Raw genomic sequence first — 19,396 nt, forward strand, 5'->3', positions numbered from 1 at the left:
GGAACAAGAGAGGGCATCTCCCATCTGCATGACCTGGACTGGATCCCACATACTGCATGTTTCAGTGTTTGGGAAGGAGGGAATGGAATTTCTCTTTTCTGCTCTGCAGCACAACACAAGGAATTGGCTCACAAAACTATTTCTTGCAGTGAGCTTAAATAAAACTTTTAAATATTTATTTTTATTTAAAATTTCCTTTTAAGGGAGGGTATAGCTCGTAAGAGTGTTTTCTGAACTGCAGGAAGCTACCAGGAAGGCGGGGACACCCCCCCCCAAACGCCCCCCCCCCCCGGGTAAGGCAGGAAGAGTGAGAATGCTTTCCCTGATTTCTGTAGACTGGCAGGTTCAGGGCTGGGTTTGGCCGAGGAACACAAAAACCTGAACTGATAGAAAAAGAGAAAAACTCGGGACCTGCAAAAGAAGAAGGACATTCAGATCCCAAAACTACCTCTGTCAAATACACCCTGAAGACGTCTCTTTCCTTCATGGGTGCCATTTGTCCTTTGCTAAGGACAAATGAGCACAGTGTAGGTAGGGCTAGGGCACTGTCGGTGCTCTCCCAGGATGAGCGGGGCCAAGATGCTGGCCCTGTTTTGCCTTAGGGAGAGTCTCAGCTCCAACCCTGCCCCTCAGAGCAGTCCCTAGCCCGGGTTGCTTTAAACTGCCTCCTTCCACAGGATCCGCAAAGCTCTTGGGGCAGCCTCCAGCACTCTGGGGCAGAGTTGGAAGCAGAAGGTCTCCTGGCCATTTCTCCCTCACAATGGATGGATAGGTACGTCCCAGGAAATAAGCCAAAATGGTGCTCTGGGCAAGGAGCCTTTTTTTCCCAAACCAAAGCCAGCTTCAAAAGCAGTCCGCCTGGAAGTTGAGCTGCCCCAGTCACTGTCCCTGCAGCTTTTTCAGGAATTGGCCAACTTGGCTGAACCTTGTGTTGGTCCACAAGACATCCACTGCCCTCTTACAGACAGCCCTAAAATCCTTTCTGTCCTAAGTGGGACAGAAAGGGGAAGACGACCATAGTTTAACAGGGTGGTTTCCCCATTGCACACAGCCCCCTTCCTATTAGCACCTTAGAAAATTGTTTTTTTTTTTTTTTTTTTTTTTGAGGGGCTGAGACTGGATTTTCCTCCCAATCTGTGGTTAAAATTCCACTCAGCTCACCACTGGGGAGAGCTTTCATGGGCACCCTTCAGCATCAAGTTCTCAATGCCCAGAGGCAAAACTCACCAAATTGCTCCACTGGCACCCAAGTCTCCTGCCTGGGGCTTCTCCAGCAGAAGCAGCTGACTTGGGCAAACGGGCTTTGAGTCACAGTTCGGGTAGCCTCCAGCTGCAACAGCAGATCAGGAAAGGTGGTGCTGGCTGAACGTTTCCTGGGAGAGAAAATGGGCAGCACATTAATTCCTGTCAAAACTGGAGCCAGGAAAACACTGCCTGACCCAAAGTTTGGGGGAGGACTGCACATCTTCCCAATCACAGGCCAGTCTGCCCTTGCCCTAACCACTCACCACCATCACCCCGCTAAAACCTCTGCAAGCAGGCCCCTGCCTGGGGGGAGGCAGCTTCCAGAGGAGGCGCCCGCCGTGTGCTTCCCCATGGGGAGCATCTTCCCGCCGTCTCCCTCCCTCTCCCTGCTCAAAATGCAAAATGAGGACTGGCCAAGGTAGCTCTCTCCCCCACCCTTTAAGATACGTGCGCTGCTGCCAAAACGAGAGCCTTCCGTTCAATTCCAGTCCGTCCAATCCTCCCCAGTTTAAAATGGAGGCCAGCCTAGAGTTTTTAAGGCAGGCCGAGTTGCGTCCAGGGCCAGCCTCTGGGTGAGACCGCCATCAGCAATCCGTTGGTCCCAGCAAGGACAGGGCAGCGCAGGCTGGCCAGCCAGCCACGAAGCCGGAAGCCTCTGTGGAAGAAAGGGCCCCTCCCTTCTGGAATCCCAGCGAGCACAGCTTTGCCATCCGAGGATCCACCTTTGGAGAGCAGGATTTTGTCTCCTGGGGTCAAAGGGCGTTTCCAGTTCTAGGCTTCCCAGAGGGGATGGGCTGGAGATGGTCTTCAGAAGGAGGGAAGGGCTGACGGCCGTTGGTTATGCCTGTAAACATCTCTATAAACAGGGTTCCCTCTTCCATCCTACTAGAATGCAATATCAGCGGATCCACACCGATCCGTGTGGCAGTTCTGGGCCGGGGGAAAATGCCACAAAATTAGCCGGTAGCTTTCCCAGCCATGAGGTCTCGTGGCCACCTCTAGTTCAGACTGCTTTCAGCCCAAAGACCAAGAGAGGCCACAAAGCAGAGCCTTCCCAGTGGCAATTATGCTGAAGGCATTGATTCCACCTGCGTTTCCCAAGTTTCTGTCCAGCCACGATAGGAACCGGGGGCCGAATTGGACAGGTTGGACTGGATCTAATCCAGTGAACCTTCAGGGCTTTCGTTAAGGATAAAATCAGCATCGGCCAGGGAGCAGTCTCTGCAACAAGAAACAGGCACCCCAGCTAGCTGAGTGGGCAGATAAGTGGCTGCATTTGGGGACCATGAAAGGCCAGGCAGGTGAAAAATCCTTCCTTTTAGACTCCAGTCTTGAGTGAAGAAGATGGACAGGTCTACATGCGATGAGGGAAAGGGACATTCTTGATGGGTTGCTCAGGCTTCTTGAGGAGCAAATGCTGCAGGTCTGTTGGGTGGGCAAGGTGGCATTCTGTGGGACACCGTGGTGAGGGTCGATGCTCTTTGCACAGCTGGGTTTTGCCTTTAACTCTGGAACTCTGCAGCCAATGCCTCTGTAATAGACAATGTGCCATTCATGCGCCTGCTCCCTACAGACAGCCCCGCGATGTCACCACGCCCAGCATCCGTGAGCTGCAGTGCAGATAGCCCTGTAGAGAGTCCCGGCTTCAGGAGCTGCTCAGCACAGGGTGGGCTCTTGTCCTGAATGTTGATTGACTTTTGTCCTGTACCCACGTCCTGTATTACGGGGGTCTGTAACGGGCAAGGAGCGCGAGGCCCAGGCAGGGGCGAAGGGCAGGGCCCAGAGACCCTGGGAGGAGGGCGCCAGGAGGAGGGGGGCAGAAGGGGAAGGGGGGCATGAGCAGTCTCTGAAATGTCCCCCGTCTACGGAGAAGAGATGCTGATTGGCCGGACGTTGGTGGAACTCCAGGGCTGTCATGGCTGAAACGCGCCTGGAGGGGAGTAGTTGCTCTCCAGGTGGTTGAACCGGAGGGCCGCAGAGGCTGTCGTGTGACACGTCCACCCACCCCACCACCCTGTCCCAGGCGGGGATCCCTGAGAGATGATGCAGGTCTATGCTGTCCTGGCAGGCAGGTGGGGAAGGCGCAAGCAGGACCAGGAGGGAAGAGCAGCGGTCCAGCTTGGGGGGACCAACGACTACAGCTCTGCCGCCAGGCAAGGAGTGGCAAAGGAGGCCACCGGCTTCCCGCTAGGCATTCCCTTCCCATTCCGCTCATGTGTGCCAATCATGCTTTTTTAAAAAAGGGTGGCTACAACAGCATCTTTTTTAAATCTCTGGGGCAATTTGAAGTTTATGTTTGCCACAAACTATTGCTACGGGCAAGCAAGTAGCTTTGAACTCTCTAATAAATGTCCTACTAATAAATTGAGGGGATCTGCTATTGTTCCCCAAAAGGTTTTCCTCAGAGAAACCAAACAAGCTGAGTGGGCTTTCCTAGGCCATTCTGGCCCTGCCTCCCTCCCTCCCTCCCTCCTCCAGCAGGGACAGCAGAGACCCTTTCAGAGGCCTGGCCTCCTAGCAATTACCTTCCCAATTTATCATAAACCATAAAGCTGACTGAGTTGCCTCGTTCTTTACTCACCGGCCACTGAAGCCACATCCTAGGGTGCTAAAACTAAGAGGGAGAGGAAAGTGGTGGCTCTGGGGAGAGATTTTGGGTCCAGCCCTGGCCAGCTTCTCTCCGTGGGCTGCATCCTGTGCAGGGGACCTTCGACCGGCACTCAGCATGCGCAGTCTGTGGCGCAAAGCGAGGGGCAGAGACGGCCCGTGCATCATCCCTGAGCGATCTCCCACCAGGACGTGCGTCTCAATTGCATCAGCTGCTCGCAGCCAACCCCTCCCCGCCTAACATCTGGCCCGTCTGTCTGTCTGTTTGTCTCTTGCAGCAGTATCACCCCACAGACATCACTGGGCAACTCAATCTCTCTGACCCCTCTGTCAGCACCGTGGTGTGAGATCTCGGGACGGACCAATGGAGACTCTGAGGGCCCTTCTGGAGACACCAAAGGGAAGCCTTTGACATCCACCCACGGCGTCTGCATTGCTTTCTTCCCTCCAGCCCTGGTAGATCCCAGCTTTCTCCAAGGGTGACCAATCTCGTGGCCTTGGCATGAACTACTGAAGATGAGGCCTGGGAGCACCTCCGTTCTTTCTAGAGTGTGGCCTCTATTTACTTCTCCTCCGAGACACGCAAAGAAGGTAGTTCTGAGGGAGACCCCCACCACCAAGGAGAGGCTGGACGGCACATTCAGTGAAGCGGACTGGGTCTCTTGCTGAGGGGAAGAGTCTCGTCATCATTACATGCATGCACAGAACCTTTTACGCCCATCTTACTTCACACGACTGTTCCCAGACTATATCAGGGGGCCGTAAAGAGGCCCCCCCACCCCACAATTCCCTATGTTTATATATAGCATTCTGTAAAAAAGGCCTGTCGTCCATCACCTCCCACCCAGAGAGCCCTGTGGCCTTTTTTTGGCTGCCACCGTGAAGGTGCCGGTGTTCCCTCAAGACACCGGAGGTTTTATCTGATGTAGGTGTGTGTGTGTGTGGGGGGGGGAATCTCCCGTCTCTCCCTGTTTTGACTATTTCTTATCTCATTTGTGAAACAGAGTTTTAGTCAACTCCTTCCACACCTCCCACCTGGTAAAGCAACATCTTCGGTAGGATGGGAAGTTCCCGGCTTCTCTGCAACTCTTTGCTGACTGCCTATCCAAACCTCCAGCTCTGCTCCTCCTCTGCAGAAGTGCTTTCCAGTCTCTGCCCCGATGGATACTGGCGCTAAGCCCTTTGCTCCTCTCCTGGGCTGAGGAAAGGGGGAGCTTTAGAGCTGTTCCTCTGTTTTCACAGGGTTTATGGCTACACCCATCGAGGTTTCTAACAAGCTTCCTCTGGCAAACAGGCACTTGCCCAAGATCTGCCAGCCTTTTAGACAGAGAGAGTCCTGATTCTTCCCTCCCCTGGCCCCAATACGGGCTCCTCCGAACCAATGATCCTGCAGTCCAGCATATGCCACTGCCTTGTGGAAAGAAAGCCAGGCCTTCTGACTCTCCAGCTGAGAGTTATGTTACTTCCAGAGCTTCCATCTCTGGCCCTTGAGCCTCCCAATATTTTCATTCCGTTACTCCGGAGGCTCCCTGCCATGTAACACTGGCCTGTCTTCTAGGATGGCTGTGAGTTTGACTGAGGTAACCCTATAAAAATACCCTTGGGATGTTAAACTAGAACCCCAAATTCATTTTTGCACTTGTGGGTGCAGAATCTCAATCCAGATGAAGACAATCCCACTTGTCCAAAGATTATCCTCTCTATTGAGAAGCAGAAGCACCTTTAACCTGCTCCCGTCCATGCCTCAAGGTCAGTGCTCGAGCCCAGGGCAGGCTGCAGGCAGAAGGGGCCGGCTGCCCTCACCCCGCAGGCATGGAGGTTGGGCAGCTCTGAGCCAGAGAGGCCAGCGCTTCCGAGAGTCAGCGAACCTAGGCTCCACGGTTCATGTTGCAACTGCCCAGGGCCCCCCACAATGGTTAGCAGAGCAGCGCCAATTTGGGATTTATCCCAAGAACTCCAAACTTGGAGGAGGCACCTCAACAAGCAACTACCGCCTGCTCTTCCTACTGGATCACTCCCCTCCCCCCCCGCCATGTACCCTTCAACCCGAATCCTAATTTACAAAGCTGGCCTGTGTCCACCCACCCACGGATTCTGTACATGCTTACTCAGAGGTAGGGCCCACTGCATTCACTGGGACCTTCTCTTGGGTAAGTAGAGATGGAACTGTATTTCTAACCAGGCTTTTTGAAATAAAGCGTATGACCGTGGACAGGGGCCCAGAGCGGCACCGAAGAAGCAGCGTTCAGTAATTAAGAGTTATCGTGTATAGTTCTATGGGTTTTGGTAATAGTGAATTTAAATCAATTAATTTAAAATGACATACTCTTGCCTGCGTGTATGTGCACGTGAACCTGCAAGGACACTCCCTCTTTATTTAAATTCACAGCAAAGAGGAAAAATAAGAGGCAGCAGCCTATATTTTCCGTCCTCACAAAGACTCGCCAGAGAGATCTTTGCCCCTCGCAGGCACTGGGAAAGGCCGGGAAGGCTGGCTGGTAGAGGGGCTCCCGGTTCCCCAGACGCAGCCCCGTTTAGGGAGCTTTTAGAAGTGAGCTGCAAGGCAACCCCCCCCCCCACCACCACCACGGCCACTCTTGAATTCTTGGGTGGTTCGGCAAAAATAAATGCTGGAAATACCTGACAGGTTGCAGTAGCTGGATGCACAGAGGCCCTCTGAGTTGGAGCTGGAAGTCCCCTGCAGAGGCTGGAGAAGACACCCCACTGAAGGCCCAGCAGGAGCAGAAGGGTTGCCTGAGGAAGGAAGGAAGGAAGGAAGGAAGGAAGGAAGGAAGGAAGGAAGGAAGGAAGGAAGGAAGGAAGGAAGGAAGGACTGGCTGGCTTGCTCACTCGCTTGCTTGCTTGAAGGAAAACAAGAAAGGAGCCTCTGATAATTTTTCCCACCTGAAGAAATGATGGTGAGACAAAGCAGGAGATGGGATTGGATCTCCCAGATCACATGACTCCGACCACCAGGAAGGCACTGGATTTCAGCATCTGTATCATGGCTGGAAGTGGGCTAGCTGGAGCTTTGCTGTTTCCGATAAGGGGCACCGTTTTTTGGCTTCAGAAAACAAACACAAACATCTGCCACGTAGCCCCAGGCAGCCAGCCCAACCAAAGTGCTTATTGGGAGGCAGGGGGATGTTCTCTGACTGCCCGTCTAGAAGGCGAGCTGCTCCCTGAGCCACTCCGAGGAAGGTGAGCCAATGGCTGGCAGCCAGTACCTGTTGGGCCAGGCTCCAGCAAGGAGGGCAGGCACGGAGGGCCCTCCGGTTCCCTTGACAAGCTGGGCTTCACACGGCATGGTCAGCCTCTCTGCTCCAGATTAGGACCCCCCCCCCCCCAGCCCAGACTAGGACTGGCTCAGCTCTTGCCTTTCCCTTTCCAAGAAGGGGAAGCCCCTGGGCCTGCGCATCATGGGCGGCGTGTTTCCTAGGGGCCGGGTGTGGTGAGGGGAACCCACCTTGGTGTTCAGATGTTTCCTCATGGAGGACAAGGAGCCCAGCGCTGCTCTGCCCATTGGGAAGCACTCCTCAAAGAGGCTCTGTCCTCAGCCCAGGCTGCACCTCAGCTGCCTCCAGGCTGCCACTCCCTCCATCAGGAACAACAGGGACCTCTGGCTGTGCCAGCCAGACAAAGCACTGTACAAAGAGCAAGGGGCACAGAGCCCAGCAGAGAAGCTTCCAGGGCCACTGAGATGCCACAGTCCTCCTTGCATTGGCAGCCTTCACCTTACCTTATCTCCCTTTTTGAGGAAAACCTGCGAAGGCACCAAGCAGGGAATAGAAGGGACTATTGTTGCATGGCACTTTCCTGCAAGAAACGGGAGGAGGGTGCCGTTCTTTTCAGGAAATGCAAATGCAGTCTGCCACCGAGTCGCATGGAAAGGATGCGGCAGCATCGGCCTGGTCCCCATGCCCACCTCGGTGGGAAAAGAGGCACGGGCCTTTCCTCCCTTGGACCACCTTTTTTACACATATGGGTGGGCTGCTCTTACACCAGGGTTCCTAGATTGGCTCCTTGGATAGAGACAGGTATGTACAAGCCCAAATCAAGGACCCACCCACTGGCTGAGAGAGGATTTGGGATTTTATGCACAAAACACTTGATACAGAAACGATTTCTAGCGCTATTATGCTGCAGTTCTGCTGGCAGAGACACGGGGAAAGAGCGCCGAAGGATGCGTGCTTGGGAGGGAAACCTGCTTACTGCAGGGTGGTCTTTGAGCCCCTCACCAGAGCCCTCGGTCAAATGCATGAGCCTGTCGTCCTCAGTTTCAGGCGGGCCACTGCCAGCGAGCCCAGCAGGATGCCGACGCAAATGCTGGCCAGGAAAGTAGATGGGCCGATCAGGAAGAAGAACGCATAGCCGGGGAGATGCATCCGGGGCGCCTGACAACGTGCAAAGGATTCATTTCCAAGGGCCGCGATGGGATACTGGGCGAGGGAGGCTTGGTGTTTGCAAGTCACTGAATTCGCCTCTGGAAGAAAGAGCAGCAGAGAGCCAGTCGTGGCAAGGCCGTCTTGGTTGCAGAACTAGTGGAGAAAATGCCCAGAGGATTTCTCCACCACGCGTGCAAACCAAACAGCCTGGTTGAAATTATAGTGATTGTTCAAAAAGGCACACTTAACAGATATCAACTCTGCTTTTTGAGAATTAAAATGGGTTCCAAGCAGCAGAGCTGGTCTTTTTGCAAATGTTCTTCCAGGTGGCCAGGGGGTGGGGGGAAGGGGGGGAGAACCACTCAAGCAAGCAGCCCAAACGGGGGTGCTTCTTTCACCACTAAGGGCTGGGTGCAGAGCCGGGCAGAGCAGCCTCTGGGGTAACAGCCCAAACGTACTGGCATGAAAGTGCTGCACTCTCAGCCAAGGAGCAGCAGGACACGGCCGTGTTGCTCCGCCATCTCTGAGGTGCTCAGCTGAACAGCGAGGGCCCACAGAGGCCTAGAGGGGCTCAGGCACGGAAGGTGGCTACCCTGCCCTGGAGTGCCAGCCGGCTGCTTACCTGGAACTTTGTCCCTGTTCTTCACCAGCCACAGGAAGAGGGGGCGGAGGCCGCAGGAGCAGGTCCAGGGGTTGCCTTCGAGGGTCAGGTGAGACAAGGAGGGCAGCCTTTCCAAGAAGCCAGCCGGGAGGGAGGCCAGCGCGTTGCTGTGGACAAAGAGGGCCCTGAGATGGGGCAGGGCCCCGGGGAGCTCGGGCTCCAGCCTCAGGAGCTGGTTGTTCCCCAGTTTGAGCGTCCTCAGTCTTGGCACAGGGAGGAAGGTCTCGGGGTGCAGGAGGCTGAGGGAGTTGTTGCTCAGGTCCAGGTCCTGCAGCTCACAGAGGCCCACCAGGGCCAGGCGGTGAACGCTGCCCAGGACGTTGCTGCGAACGCTCAGGCGGAGCAAGACTTTCTGGGCTGCGAAGGTGCCGTTCGGGAGGGTGACAATCTGGTTGTGGTCCAGCGAGAGGGCGGTGGCGTTTGCGGGCAACCGGAGAGGTACAAAATGCAGCCCACGGTCCACACAGTTTACTTTCCCCAAGGAGCAGCTGCAAACATCTGGGCAGCCGGAAGCAGGAAAGCGTGGCAAGAAGAGGAGGATGGCGACGACTAGGAGGGCTCTTCGCCTTCGGCCACCAGGGAAGCAGCGACGATCGATGGCTGGCAAGGGCAAAGCCAAGGCCGTGGGTCTCTCGGGCCCACCCTCGGAGAGGCTCCCCATTGGTTCCTCAGCTCCACCGCTTCGAGCAATGGGGGGCGGGCTCAGGAACGGGCGAGGGTCTCCTCACTCAACAACCTTTGCTCTCAAAGGTTTACACAGCTTTCTCTGTTCGGAGCAACTTTTAGCACAACTTCCTGAGTGTGTAGTTAATTCTGAGTCAGGCTTCTGCACTTCCTTAGCAAATATTTTGACAGGCAGCCGTGCCAAGGGGCAAAGCGGCAACTTCCTTCTGGGCCCAGCTGTCCTGGCCCAAGGAATCACCTGATGCCTGCCCCTCCTAGTCTGGCTACATTCTGTACACAGGCGGCCTCGACACGTGCCAGGAAAGTTACTTACCGGCAGGTTTCCACTTCTCCGTCTCCCGCCAAGGAGCATCTCCGGGATGCAAAATCTGCAAGGCGCGCCAGGGTGGAAGAGGCAGTGCCGATCCCAAGAAAAGCACCTCACCTAAAGTATCACAAGCTCACAGGATCGGCCAGTCTCAGAAGCGACTAGCAACAGCCGTTGGGGCTGGCCTGAGGGGAAATCTCTCTGTAGCAGCCAGGGTGAGGCAACCGGAGACTAACAAGGAAGCCACTGTTAAAAGCTGGCGGAGTGCATGAACGCTGGGTTCGGTCCAGCCAGTCAGCAAGCAGCCATCCCTGGGAAATTTCTCCCAAACTGCCACCGCCAGCCTAACGATAAGGGCGCTCTGGCCAGGCGCCCTCTGGAAATAGCCCCGCTGGGGCCTGACCGTCTTCCCAGAGAGAAGCGCAGGAGAGCTGACAGCCTGTCTTCCCTCTCATAGGTGGGCAGGTGAGCAGATCCCAGTGCTGGCCCAATCTTATTTCCCCTCCTCTCCCCTTGGCTGAGATTAGCCAAGAATTCAACTTACTAAAATATTTGTCTCGTTAGTGAAAACAAAGGAAAACACAAAATTCCAAAGGGATCCCAGGGGCGGGGGGGGGGGGGCAGAGGAATTATCTGGTATAGACCACAGAGAAACCTCAGCCCACAGGCCACCCAGGGCCTGGGCTCCAAACTTAAAAACCACTTGTAGAAATTACTTGTCTCTATACTGTAGAGATAATTTCATGCTCGACAAAGTGACCCCCACCTTTGGGGCAAGGGTCTCACAAAACAGAAGAACCACCAAAACACAACCCTCACACCTCCAGAGCCTTTATTGGCCTTTTCTTTTCCATCACGGATACTTGGCGTCATCATATATGACCTTGGAGGAGACCGCTCGGTCCCTTTCGTCCTCTGCCGTGAGATTGAGGGAATGGGACGCTTTGAACTGGATCATGGTAATGAGGCCAAACTCTTCCCGGTCCAGAAAGCTCGGGCTGGCCTCTGCGTGGGGAAAGAACGAAGGATGCTCCGCTAATTGCCCCGCTTTTACAGGGTGGGGGGATGCTATCGCGATAGCAAACTCTGACCTGGGGCCGCAGGGGACAGGGACCTGGGTTGGCATTTCAGGAGAGCAACAGCAGCTGCTTCCAGAGGGAGGCACCGAGCAAGACAGTGGCCAGTTTTGCCCAGGCAAAGTCCACTGAGCCCGGCTAGCGAGATGACCGGGTGCCCATGGCCCAGTCAACCGAGGAGAAGCATCAGCGCAACATGTTTTAGCTGAAGGAACCTCAGAACAGAGCGGATCCCGCCATGGTGGGGCGTTCTCTCATGCTCCTCAGCTAACATACCCGTGCAGACAGGGATGCAAAGGGAGCAGTTAGTCCACGGAGTCATTTGCTGACAATCTTCCACACAGGTCTGTACAGGGACGCCACAAACTGCAGCAAGACGAACCACACGGCCAGCTTAGGGATGAGCATGTTCCCGGCCATCCTCCTATTCAAGCAGGCTAAAGAGATCTGGGGCTGGCAGCTTCTACTTTCTCCAAATAAATTGATTGAAATAAACAAAATCTACCTATCTTTCTGGATGTATTGTTGGTGGGACCCAGATATACCAAGTCAACGGAAATAGTTTTTACTCGATGGAAGAAAGTGTAAAGATCTTCTGGAAAGATAACACGGCAGAGCTGGTGGCATCCAAGAGCCAAAGGTGGAAGCTGTACCCCAATTCCCTTTTCCTAAAAGGACCTCAGCTTGCTCAGGGAAGCCCCTTCCCACCACAATGCAAGAAACACAGAGCCGGGCTTTCAATACGTGGACTGGGTGGGAAGAAGGGCAGAACTTCTAGTCCTTTTTGAAATAAACACCAATGTTTACCTCATCACTGTCTGCTTTCCAGACACACAGGAAGACAGCAGAGAATCCCAGAGCAGTCGCCTTGGCTGGAGAGCTCACTGGGTTCCTGCTGGCCCCCCTGAGCCCTCACCTTTCTCTGCCGTTGTCTCAAACGTGCCACTGCAGTCGCAGGCTGGCCGGGCGGCACCTGCTGAGGACTTTTGGCAGGCCAGGCCACTAAACCCTTCCGCGCAAACTGTAAGAAAGCAGAGCCAGGCATGACGGGCAAGTGCACCAAGACCCCAGCCCCATTTCTGGAAAACACAGGGATGACTGTGGCAACCGTGGAACCCACATCAGATGAGATCCATTATCAGTCAGAAATTTCTGAAACTGAGGGCCAGAGGAGAACTGCAACATGGCAGAGGCAGGACAAGGAGGTCACTCCCTACATCTTTTGAAACAGCTCTTAGGCCTTTGTGCCAAACTCAGTTGCTGAAGCTGTTAACATCAATTTACATCAGGAAATATTACAACCTGGTTAAACACCAGGGAAGAAGAATCCCCCCGAGTTAAAGCTGGGACGTTCTGGGGCAAGCTGTCCCTCATCAGAAGGCAAATCTGTCCATGTGCGGGGGGGGGGGAGACGTACAGCCTCACAGTGAATTGTGATACTTCCGTGGGGCCTGGGAATCAAAACCTGGTCTCCAGCAACACGTTCACCCATGACCTGAGAGAGAAGCTCATAAATGGGATGCCTCATTTCCCCACTGAAAGAGGAGACCGTATGCCTCTGCACATAGAGCTTCCTCTCTGAAGGAGCCCCTCCTCTGCTCGGTCAGACACACTTACTGGTCCACACGTGAAGCACCGAGTCTGCTTTGGGGATGGCCTCATCCTTGCTGCTGAGCAGGTAGAAGCCGGACCTTGTCTCCAGGACAGCCACACACACGGGGCGCTCCAGCAGGCACTCCCGCTTGGCCCCCTCCAGGGTTTCTGCAGAGGGATACAGCAGTGACGGCTCTCCTGCCACACCGTAGCCAGTCCACTGATCAAACCACTCTGTGGCTGGGGTGGAAAGGAAGGGAACATAAGAGGGGATCAGATCAGCCAACTTGTGGAACATTGAAAAATTTTTTACTATCCATTAAAAAAAAAATAGCTTTTGCTTTCCAAAACTAAGAAGAAACAGCTAAAGTTGTTCACAAAACATAAATACAGTTCTTGGAAACCATGATGCAAAGATAAACATGAACTTAGCAGATGTTCTGAAGTTTGGGAAGGTTTCACAACGGCAGCCGAGTGAGCCAAAAGCGCCCTGGGAAAGGCCCACTCGGAGCCCTCGCTGAGCAGCCCACCCAGGGCAGCATCTCTGTGCCGTAACGACACAGGAAAGCCAAGAGGGGGAGCAGAAGGCAAGCAGGGGAAGGACTGGTGCAGCCATCCTCTCTCACCTTCAGGGCTCTTGCAGAGGAAAGGCCTCTCCTCCCCACAGCTGGCATCCCTCAAAAGCCCAGTTGCCGAGTCAAACCACACACAGTCCTTCCGCCCTCCGTTTCCCAAGTCATCTCGCAAGTGCCTGTTCCATGCAGAAGAGCAAAAGGGTCACAAGGGCTGACACCCAGCCTGTAACACCCCTTGACGGAGGGAGCACAAGCCGGCAAGGTGTGGCAGCAGTGGGGTGACTGGGGAGAGCTCCGGGGCCCGGGAGACGGGGAGGGGCTGAGCAGGGTGCAGTAGCTTGCCAGAACCGGATGGATCCCTCTCGTTAGGCAATCCGAGATTAGGGATTCTTGTCTAGCTGCAGGACACTCGCTCCAGGGAAGGAAATTACCCCAAGCACCCCCGTCCTATGGCCACTTACTGGGCCACCTGCTTGGTGAGGGACTCCAGGGCTGTCCAGCGAAAGACCGACTCCTCCTCCCGATCATTCAAGCCTGTCCAGAAAGCGCCTTGGAAGTGTGAACGCACCCAGTCCTGCATGGAAGGAAGGAAGGAAAAGGGATCCACGGTCTCCAGATCCTCCAGAGCAGAAGCTTTCACCTGCCCCCGTCCCCTGCCAGAACCCCCGGCCCAAAGTGCCCTGACCCAAGGTCTCCCCGGCGGGCACCTGAGGCGCCAGTAGCTACCCCTCTCCGACGGGCTAGAAGAAGGGGAAACTCTTCCCAAAGCGCCAGAGGGCGCAGGGCATTCCGGTGCCCTGGCCGGGGCCATGCTTGCGCAGGGAGGAGCCGCTCAGAGGGTTGGGCACGGGAGGGATGCTTCGAAAGTACCATCTCCTGAAGTGAGGTCAGGTACAGCAGCTCCGCCTTTCTGAACCTCCAGCAGGCCTCCTGGGCCTCTGGCCAGGCAACCCCAGAGGACGAGTCCCAGAAGTAGCAGCTGCCATTCCAGTAGCTCCAGCCGGGCTCTGCTGGACAGGAACTCCGGGCTGCTGAGCCAGAGAGGAGAGAGGCCGCCCCAAAGGGGCGCGAGTAAAGAAGACCCCCACCGTGCTGAGGATGCCCGCCAAGCCCATGTTTCGGCCCAGGCTCTTGCTTCCCGAGTCCTGGCTGACGGGTCCTCACCCTCCTCCTCACCAAAGGAAGGGCAGCCACTCTGGCATGCTGGGGGGGAGCTGGGCTGTAACGCAGGCACGGTCAGCGCGGGACCTCTCCGCCGGGGCTGTAGGGCGGCCCCGACTGCCTCGACCTCACCACAGCCCAGCCGGCCACTTACCCCAGAGCCCCTCGCACACCCAGGGCCTGAGGTGGGAGCAGGCGGAGGCGGCCACATCCGGGTCTCCCCCAGGACGAATCGCCAAGCAGCCTCCGGTCACAAGGGGCACGCCAGGGAACCTAACAGGGGAAGCAAGCGGGCTTGCGCCTGGCTTGGAGATCCCACAGAACGGCAGGTGCCATTCCTGGGGGGGGGAGGGGCTGGGGATTGGAGCTGACAGGAAGTGGTAAATCCATGGGGTGTGGACGGACGCCACGTGTGGCTTTTCGCTCTGCTTCTCAGCAGGTGGAAGGAAAGATTCACTGGCCACTTCAGATCCTGGGGGGGAGGGGAGGGGCGGGAGCGGGGAGGAGGCGGCCTCCAAGAGCCCAGGGAAAAGATCTGGAGTGAGAAGCAGAGCACCAGGGAGAAGCCCCAGCTTCAGACGACCAAAATGGGGACCGACGTTTTCCCCAAAGCAACTCCCTGCCCCAAGGCGCTCACCACGGTGGAGAGAGGCTATCCGCTTGGCCTCCTTCCCATCTCCATTCTCCGTCTCCGTCTGCATCACTCAGCCCAGTCCAGCTGGCCCTCTGCACCATGGCTGCCACCCAGGCCTGTGAGGGAAAAGGGACCCCCTCGCTCTCAAGCCTTCGGCCATCAGGGGGAAAGAACGGGATCTTGCCGAGGGAGGGCTCTGGGCTCTTTCCCCAGAGGCCGAGAAGCTCAGCCCCCCCCGCCCCCCCCCCCGGGAAGGCTCACAGCTCAGGCTGCCTGCGCCAGAGGCTGGCATGAAAGGGAGGAAAAGCCAGCCCGGGCTTGGCGCTCAGGGGTCGTCTTGTTAAAAGCAGTCTGCCTGGCTTGCCTTTATGCCTTCCCTGCTTGTTGGTGCTTAAGTATCTTTGTGTATTTACAGTGTTAATTCATAAAACTGTTCCAACAGCCGTGCAACCAAGAGGATGCAGCTTGAGCAGAGAACGCTCAGCAGGGCTGAGAAAGCACCTCCCGTTTCCCTGCCAGACGCAAGGGGGGAGGCTTTGCCTTGCCTGGCCACCGCCCTCTCCTCCCCCCATGAAAGAGACATCCCAGACCTTCTCCTTGGCACTGTTCAGAACCAGGAGGGCCACATTTTCGCCACAGGCCTGACAGGCAGCCTTGGCCTCTTGCCAGCTCTTGCTCTCCTGCTCCTCCACGTAGTAGCAATGTCCGCCCCAGAACCACCAGCCGGGACCCCTCGGACATCTGGAATGTACCAGACCTAAGGGAAACATTAACTGGGTTAATAATTTAGCTGTACATTGCCTGAATAGATATTTAGACTTGAGACATAAGGGATGGGTGTGTTTGTGAACTTTTCAGGAATGCAGCCACAAAACAAAACCGCACACTTTACCGTGAAGACAGGACGGGCTGAAGCGATGCACGCAGCGCAGGCTGCCGTCGCACTGGCCAGTCAGAGGGTTGCAGGTGCGCGTGCTCAGGCAAGGAGAGCAGCGCCCCTGGCAGCGCTTTCCACAGAAGCCGGGGGAGCAAGCTGCAAGCAGAGGAAAGGTGGGAAAGGCAGTGCCCGCCCTTCCAAAGAACAAAGAGCCACCCTTGTTACCGCAACCTGCTCCTGGCTCTGAAGAACTACGATCTAGGGAGAGGTTGCTCATTTCCCACCAGGATGCTGCTTCCGAGCAGAGGCATGCGTTGTTGCAGGAAACCGGAGATGCTTGCTACCTATGGATTTTCCGGCAGAGCACGCAGGGCTTACCGCTCAAATTAATACACCAAAACCTGCCAAAGGAAGGCTGTTTGGGAATGGTCCTCTCTCTAGCAAAGAAGACCCTCCCAGTAGCCTTCAGAGCCACCTCCCTGCCTGGCCGTGTGCGCTAGGTGGGCCAAATTTGGTTTGATCAACCAACGAAACCTTTACAGTTTTTTAGGATGAGTGTCCACCAACCACGTTGTCCAAGGAAGGCCATGTTCAGGCTACCTCTGAAGACCACGTGCTGAGAAGAAAGAACCAGGAGATCCATTTCTTGCTCCTGGGCCTGTCTGTGGGCTTCCGGAGAGCATCTCAGCGGACAGGTTGGAATCAGGAGACTGGACAGACGGGCTGCCTGATCCACTAGGGCTCTTCTCTGCAGCACGGTGAGTTCAGGAGCCCTGGACAATCCTGCAATGTCAAAGGGGAGAAGCCCATCGCCCTGCCTTTCGAGACAGAGAGGAACTGACCTGCCTTCAGGGAGAGTAGAGCCCCTGAGCCAGGGCTGTCGACCAGCACCGTCCCGGCCAACGTGTAATGAGCTCCTTTCAGGCTCAGGAGCCCTGTACAGCCTTCCTTCTGCAGGTAGCAAGCATCTTCGGCTTCCCGCAATGAGGCGTGCCTCTGCTCGGGAGCAGCATCCCGGTGGGAAATGAGCAACTTCTCCCTAAATGAGGGCAGCTTCACGTCTGCAGGGGAAGAGGGTGAATGGGGTGAAACAACTTCTGCCTCTGCAACTTGAAGAAAGGTCAGAACACCAAGCTTTGGCCGCCGTCTCTGCACTACAGATTGAGCCTTATCACTTGCAGAGTGGCACAAAGCTTAGGCCCATCGCCCAGTCTCTTCCCCCCCCCCTTTTACATCGACAACAATTGGGTGAGAAATAACAATGAGTGAGAGGCTCAAAAATAATGGAAGAAGGAGAGGATGTGGAAGAAAGGAGGCTCAGCCTCTTGGCCTTGCTAATTATCAGCCACTTGGGCATTGCACAAACAGCTTCCTGCCTTGGCTGAGGGCTCCCACTGGGGCATCGGGTTGGCCGCCACCACAGTAAGCCAGATGCTGGGCTCCATGGCCTGTTGAGTCTGAATTCAGCTCAGGTTTTCCTGAAAATTTTTTTCTGAAGAGACTCAGATAAAATCGGGACGGGTTCTGTCCTTGCCAAATCCCAGAGGAAACACGTCACTTCTTGGTGATTGTAGAGCAAAGTATTTGTGGGTGAAAACTTGTGTCCATCTCCCTTTTTCCTTCCCCAGGTTTGTTCTTGTGTCGGTTTGTGTGGAGCAAAACCATATTACCTTCATCTCGCTGGCAAGCCCAAAGCGAGCCTCCGGGCTGCTGGAAGCCTCGGCTCCCATCTGCAGAGGGGCCAGCTGGGATCTGAGGGGGCAGAGAGAGGGGAGGGCCAGACAGACTATGCAGCTCAGCTTCTAAAGATTCCAGGTATCCAAGCCATCCTTGCAAAAACTCTCTAGATGGAGCAACTGTATTTTCCCAATTCCCAGGCAGGGTTTGGCGCACCATAGAGGAGAGGACCACTGCAAGGCAGGCCCCCACCTTATGGTGGGGAGACGCCACCGTGCGTGAAAAAGGGCCACCGCGCCCCTCACCTTGCTCAGGGGTGGAACCTTCCTCACTGTGCTGCCCAGGTACCTCTTGCACACGGCCTTGGCCTCAGCCCGACTACTGTAGCGCTCGTAAGACCAGCAGCTTCCTCGCTCAAATACCCAAACCTCAGGCGGGAGGCACTTCAGTGAGGCGACGAGGGCTGTGAGAAGAGGGTTCACCTTGATGGACAAGAAAGGGGGCTGCACCGTCACCCCAGAGGGGAGCCGGGCATGAATCTGAGGCAGACACGTCCTTTCTGTCTGGAAGGTCCCACCCTTTACACCCCAAGCTCTTCCCCTTCCTCCGGACCCCCCAGGGCCAGGGTCCCTCGCCTGTTGGCCTGGGCTTGAGGGAGAGCCTCTCGCTGCAAGGAAGGAGCACTGGCGAGCCCGGGACAGCCCCTCTCAGGCCCGAGCTGTGGGAGAGCCAAAGCTAGAGCCAGAAGGGGCCCTGGGCTGGAGGGGCCGATCCAAGGGGAAGCCTTCCCAGTTCACCTACCGGGAGCCTCTCGGTAGTAGAGGAAGCCATCGCAGAGCCCCGTCAGCGGGTTGCAGCTTAAGCTGGGCACGCATCGAGGGCACATTGACTGACAGTCCTGCCCAGAGTAGCCGGGGGAGCATCTTGCTTTGACGTGCACGGCTGCTGCTGCTCCAGGATCCTCCAGGCTGACCAAGCGTCTCCCCACCATAAGGTGGTGGCCTGCCGCGGTGCTGACCACAACCTGGCAGCCCTCGCCCAATGCGCTGCACTGCTGCTGGGCGTCCTGCAGCGAACGAAAGCTCACCTCTGCAGCCTTGGCGCCCACAAAGGATGTCCCAGGGAAGGTCACGTATAAATCTGGAGGAGATCAAAGAGGCCGGGTGAAAGGCAAGCCCCCCCCCCCCCGTCTGCAGCCGGAAGGGTCCCAGGCGACAGTCCCTGCAGGTGAGCCAGCATCAGCCCTCCTGCTCTTCTCACGGGCCCTCTCCTCCCCCCCCACCCCCGCTTTTCCTTTGGCCAAGAGAGAAGGTCAGCCGGTGCTCCAGCTGGCTTGCTTAGTAAATGAAAACGATCATTCTTAAAAAGGCAAGAAAGGGAGAGGGATTCAGACCAGGCAGCAGCTGACCAGAAGGCTGAGGTTTTGCTTAGGCCACCTTTAGAGCACTGCTGGAGTGGCAATTCGGCCTCCCGTCCCAGGTAGCTCCGTCTCCTTCCTGGCCATGTTTAGGCCCCCCTGTCCTCTTCTTCCTTTTTTCTCTATTCCCTAACACCATCGGCCACAAAACACCACCATCCGCAGCTTCCACCTTGCCACAAGGGGTTCCTGGGCTCCTCTAAGTATCATTTCTGTGGAAAAGTTGTTCGCCAGACAGTAGAACTGTGTGACAAGGGGCAAAGCGTTGCGCTCTCTTCCACCAGCTCTTACCGCTTCGGCGCGGAGCCTGGCATATCCACCGGTGAGGCCTGTGGCAAGGCTCGGCCTTCAGGAAGCCAGAGGCCAGAGCAAGCATGCAGACTGCCGTGCCGGAAGGCTTCAGAGAGAACACGAAGCTGCGTGAAAAAGAGAAAGAGGGGAAGGTGTGAAAAAAACCCAGGAAAGCTCCACAACACATGTGGCCCAGTCAGAGAAGA

At 56.0% G+C, this 19,396-nt stretch overlaps 3 protein-coding genes across 18 annotated transcripts in view; 1 reads left to right on the top strand and 2 right to left on the bottom strand.

Annotated features, from left to right (window-relative positions):
* Positions 1–6,173, top strand: part of GRIN1 (glutamate ionotropic receptor NMDA type subunit 1) — a 28,655-nt gene extending 22,482 nt beyond the window's left edge. For 5 of the 13 annotated variants that reach the window (XM_039344898.1, XM_039344902.1, XM_039344908.1 and 2 more), the window contains one exon: positions 4,131–6,173. In XM_039344898.1, the coding sequence (XP_039200832.1) occupies positions 4,131–4,199 (69 nt within the window). In that variant the 3' untranslated portion in view covers positions 4,200–6,173. Of the gene's footprint in view, positions 1–2,818 lie in introns of all 13 variants that reach the window. The other 8 variants (XM_039344907.1, XM_039344899.1, XM_039344905.1 and 5 more) reach the window with 3 other exon arrangements.
* On the bottom strand, positions 393–10,813 carry LRRC26 (leucine rich repeat containing 26). The gene is made up of 8 exons (XM_039344939.1): positions 10,711–10,813; positions 9,896–10,006; positions 8,860–9,498; positions 8,091–8,335; positions 6,757–7,668; positions 6,493–6,606; positions 1,228–2,776; positions 393–411 (listed from the first exon to the last, which is right to left on the bottom strand). Exons 1-4 carry the CDS (start codon positions 10,763–10,765, stop codon positions 8,103–8,105), a joined length of 1,038 nt encoding a protein of 345 aa, XP_039200873.1. The 5' UTR covers positions 10,766–10,813; the 3' UTR covers positions 393–411; positions 1,228–2,776; positions 6,493–6,606; positions 6,757–7,668; positions 8,091–8,102.
* A 21-nt stretch (positions 10,814–10,834) lies between these two features.
* NDOR1 (NADPH dependent diflavin oxidoreductase 1) overlaps positions 10,835–19,396 on the bottom strand; it is a 52,552-nt gene continuing 43,990 nt past the window's right edge. Inside the window, exons 18-33 of one of the 4 annotated variants that reach the window (XR_005556880.1) lie at positions 19,191–19,315; positions 18,284–18,622; positions 17,788–17,945; positions 17,476–17,557; positions 16,648–16,866; positions 15,821–15,961; positions 15,519–15,685; positions 14,932–15,044; positions 14,449–14,567; positions 14,004–14,164; positions 13,595–13,707; positions 13,185–13,309; positions 12,583–12,798; positions 11,773–11,986; positions 11,242–11,331; positions 10,847–10,894 (exon numbers count right to left, since the gene is read on the bottom strand). Coding sequence is in view for 1 of the 4 variants with exons in the window: in XM_039344865.1 (XP_039200799.1) it covers positions 11,135–11,331; positions 11,882–11,986; positions 12,583–12,798; positions 13,185–13,309; positions 13,595–13,707; positions 14,004–14,164; positions 14,449–14,567; positions 14,932–15,044; positions 15,519–15,685; positions 15,821–15,961; positions 16,648–16,866; positions 17,476–17,557; positions 17,788–17,945; positions 18,284–18,622; positions 19,191–19,315 (2,380 nt within the window). In the remaining 3 variants the exon portion in view is untranslated. Of the gene's footprint in view, positions 10,895–11,098; positions 11,987–12,582; positions 12,799–13,184; positions 13,310–13,594; positions 13,708–14,003; positions 14,165–14,448; positions 14,568–14,931; positions 15,045–15,518; positions 15,686–15,820; positions 15,962–16,647; positions 16,867–17,475; positions 17,558–17,787; positions 17,965–18,283; positions 18,623–19,190; positions 19,316–19,396 lie in introns of those variants that run through there. The other 3 variants (XR_005556879.1, XM_039344865.1, XR_005556881.1) reach the window with 3 other exon arrangements.

This window comes from Crotalus tigris, unplaced genomic scaffold (assembly GCF_016545835.1).
Source record: "Crotalus tigris isolate CLP2741 ecotype Arizona unplaced genomic scaffold, ASM1654583v1 scf7180000017940.1788314, whole genome shotgun sequence".
Taxonomy (NCBI): domain Eukaryota; kingdom Metazoa; phylum Chordata; class Lepidosauria; order Squamata; family Viperidae; genus Crotalus; species Crotalus tigris.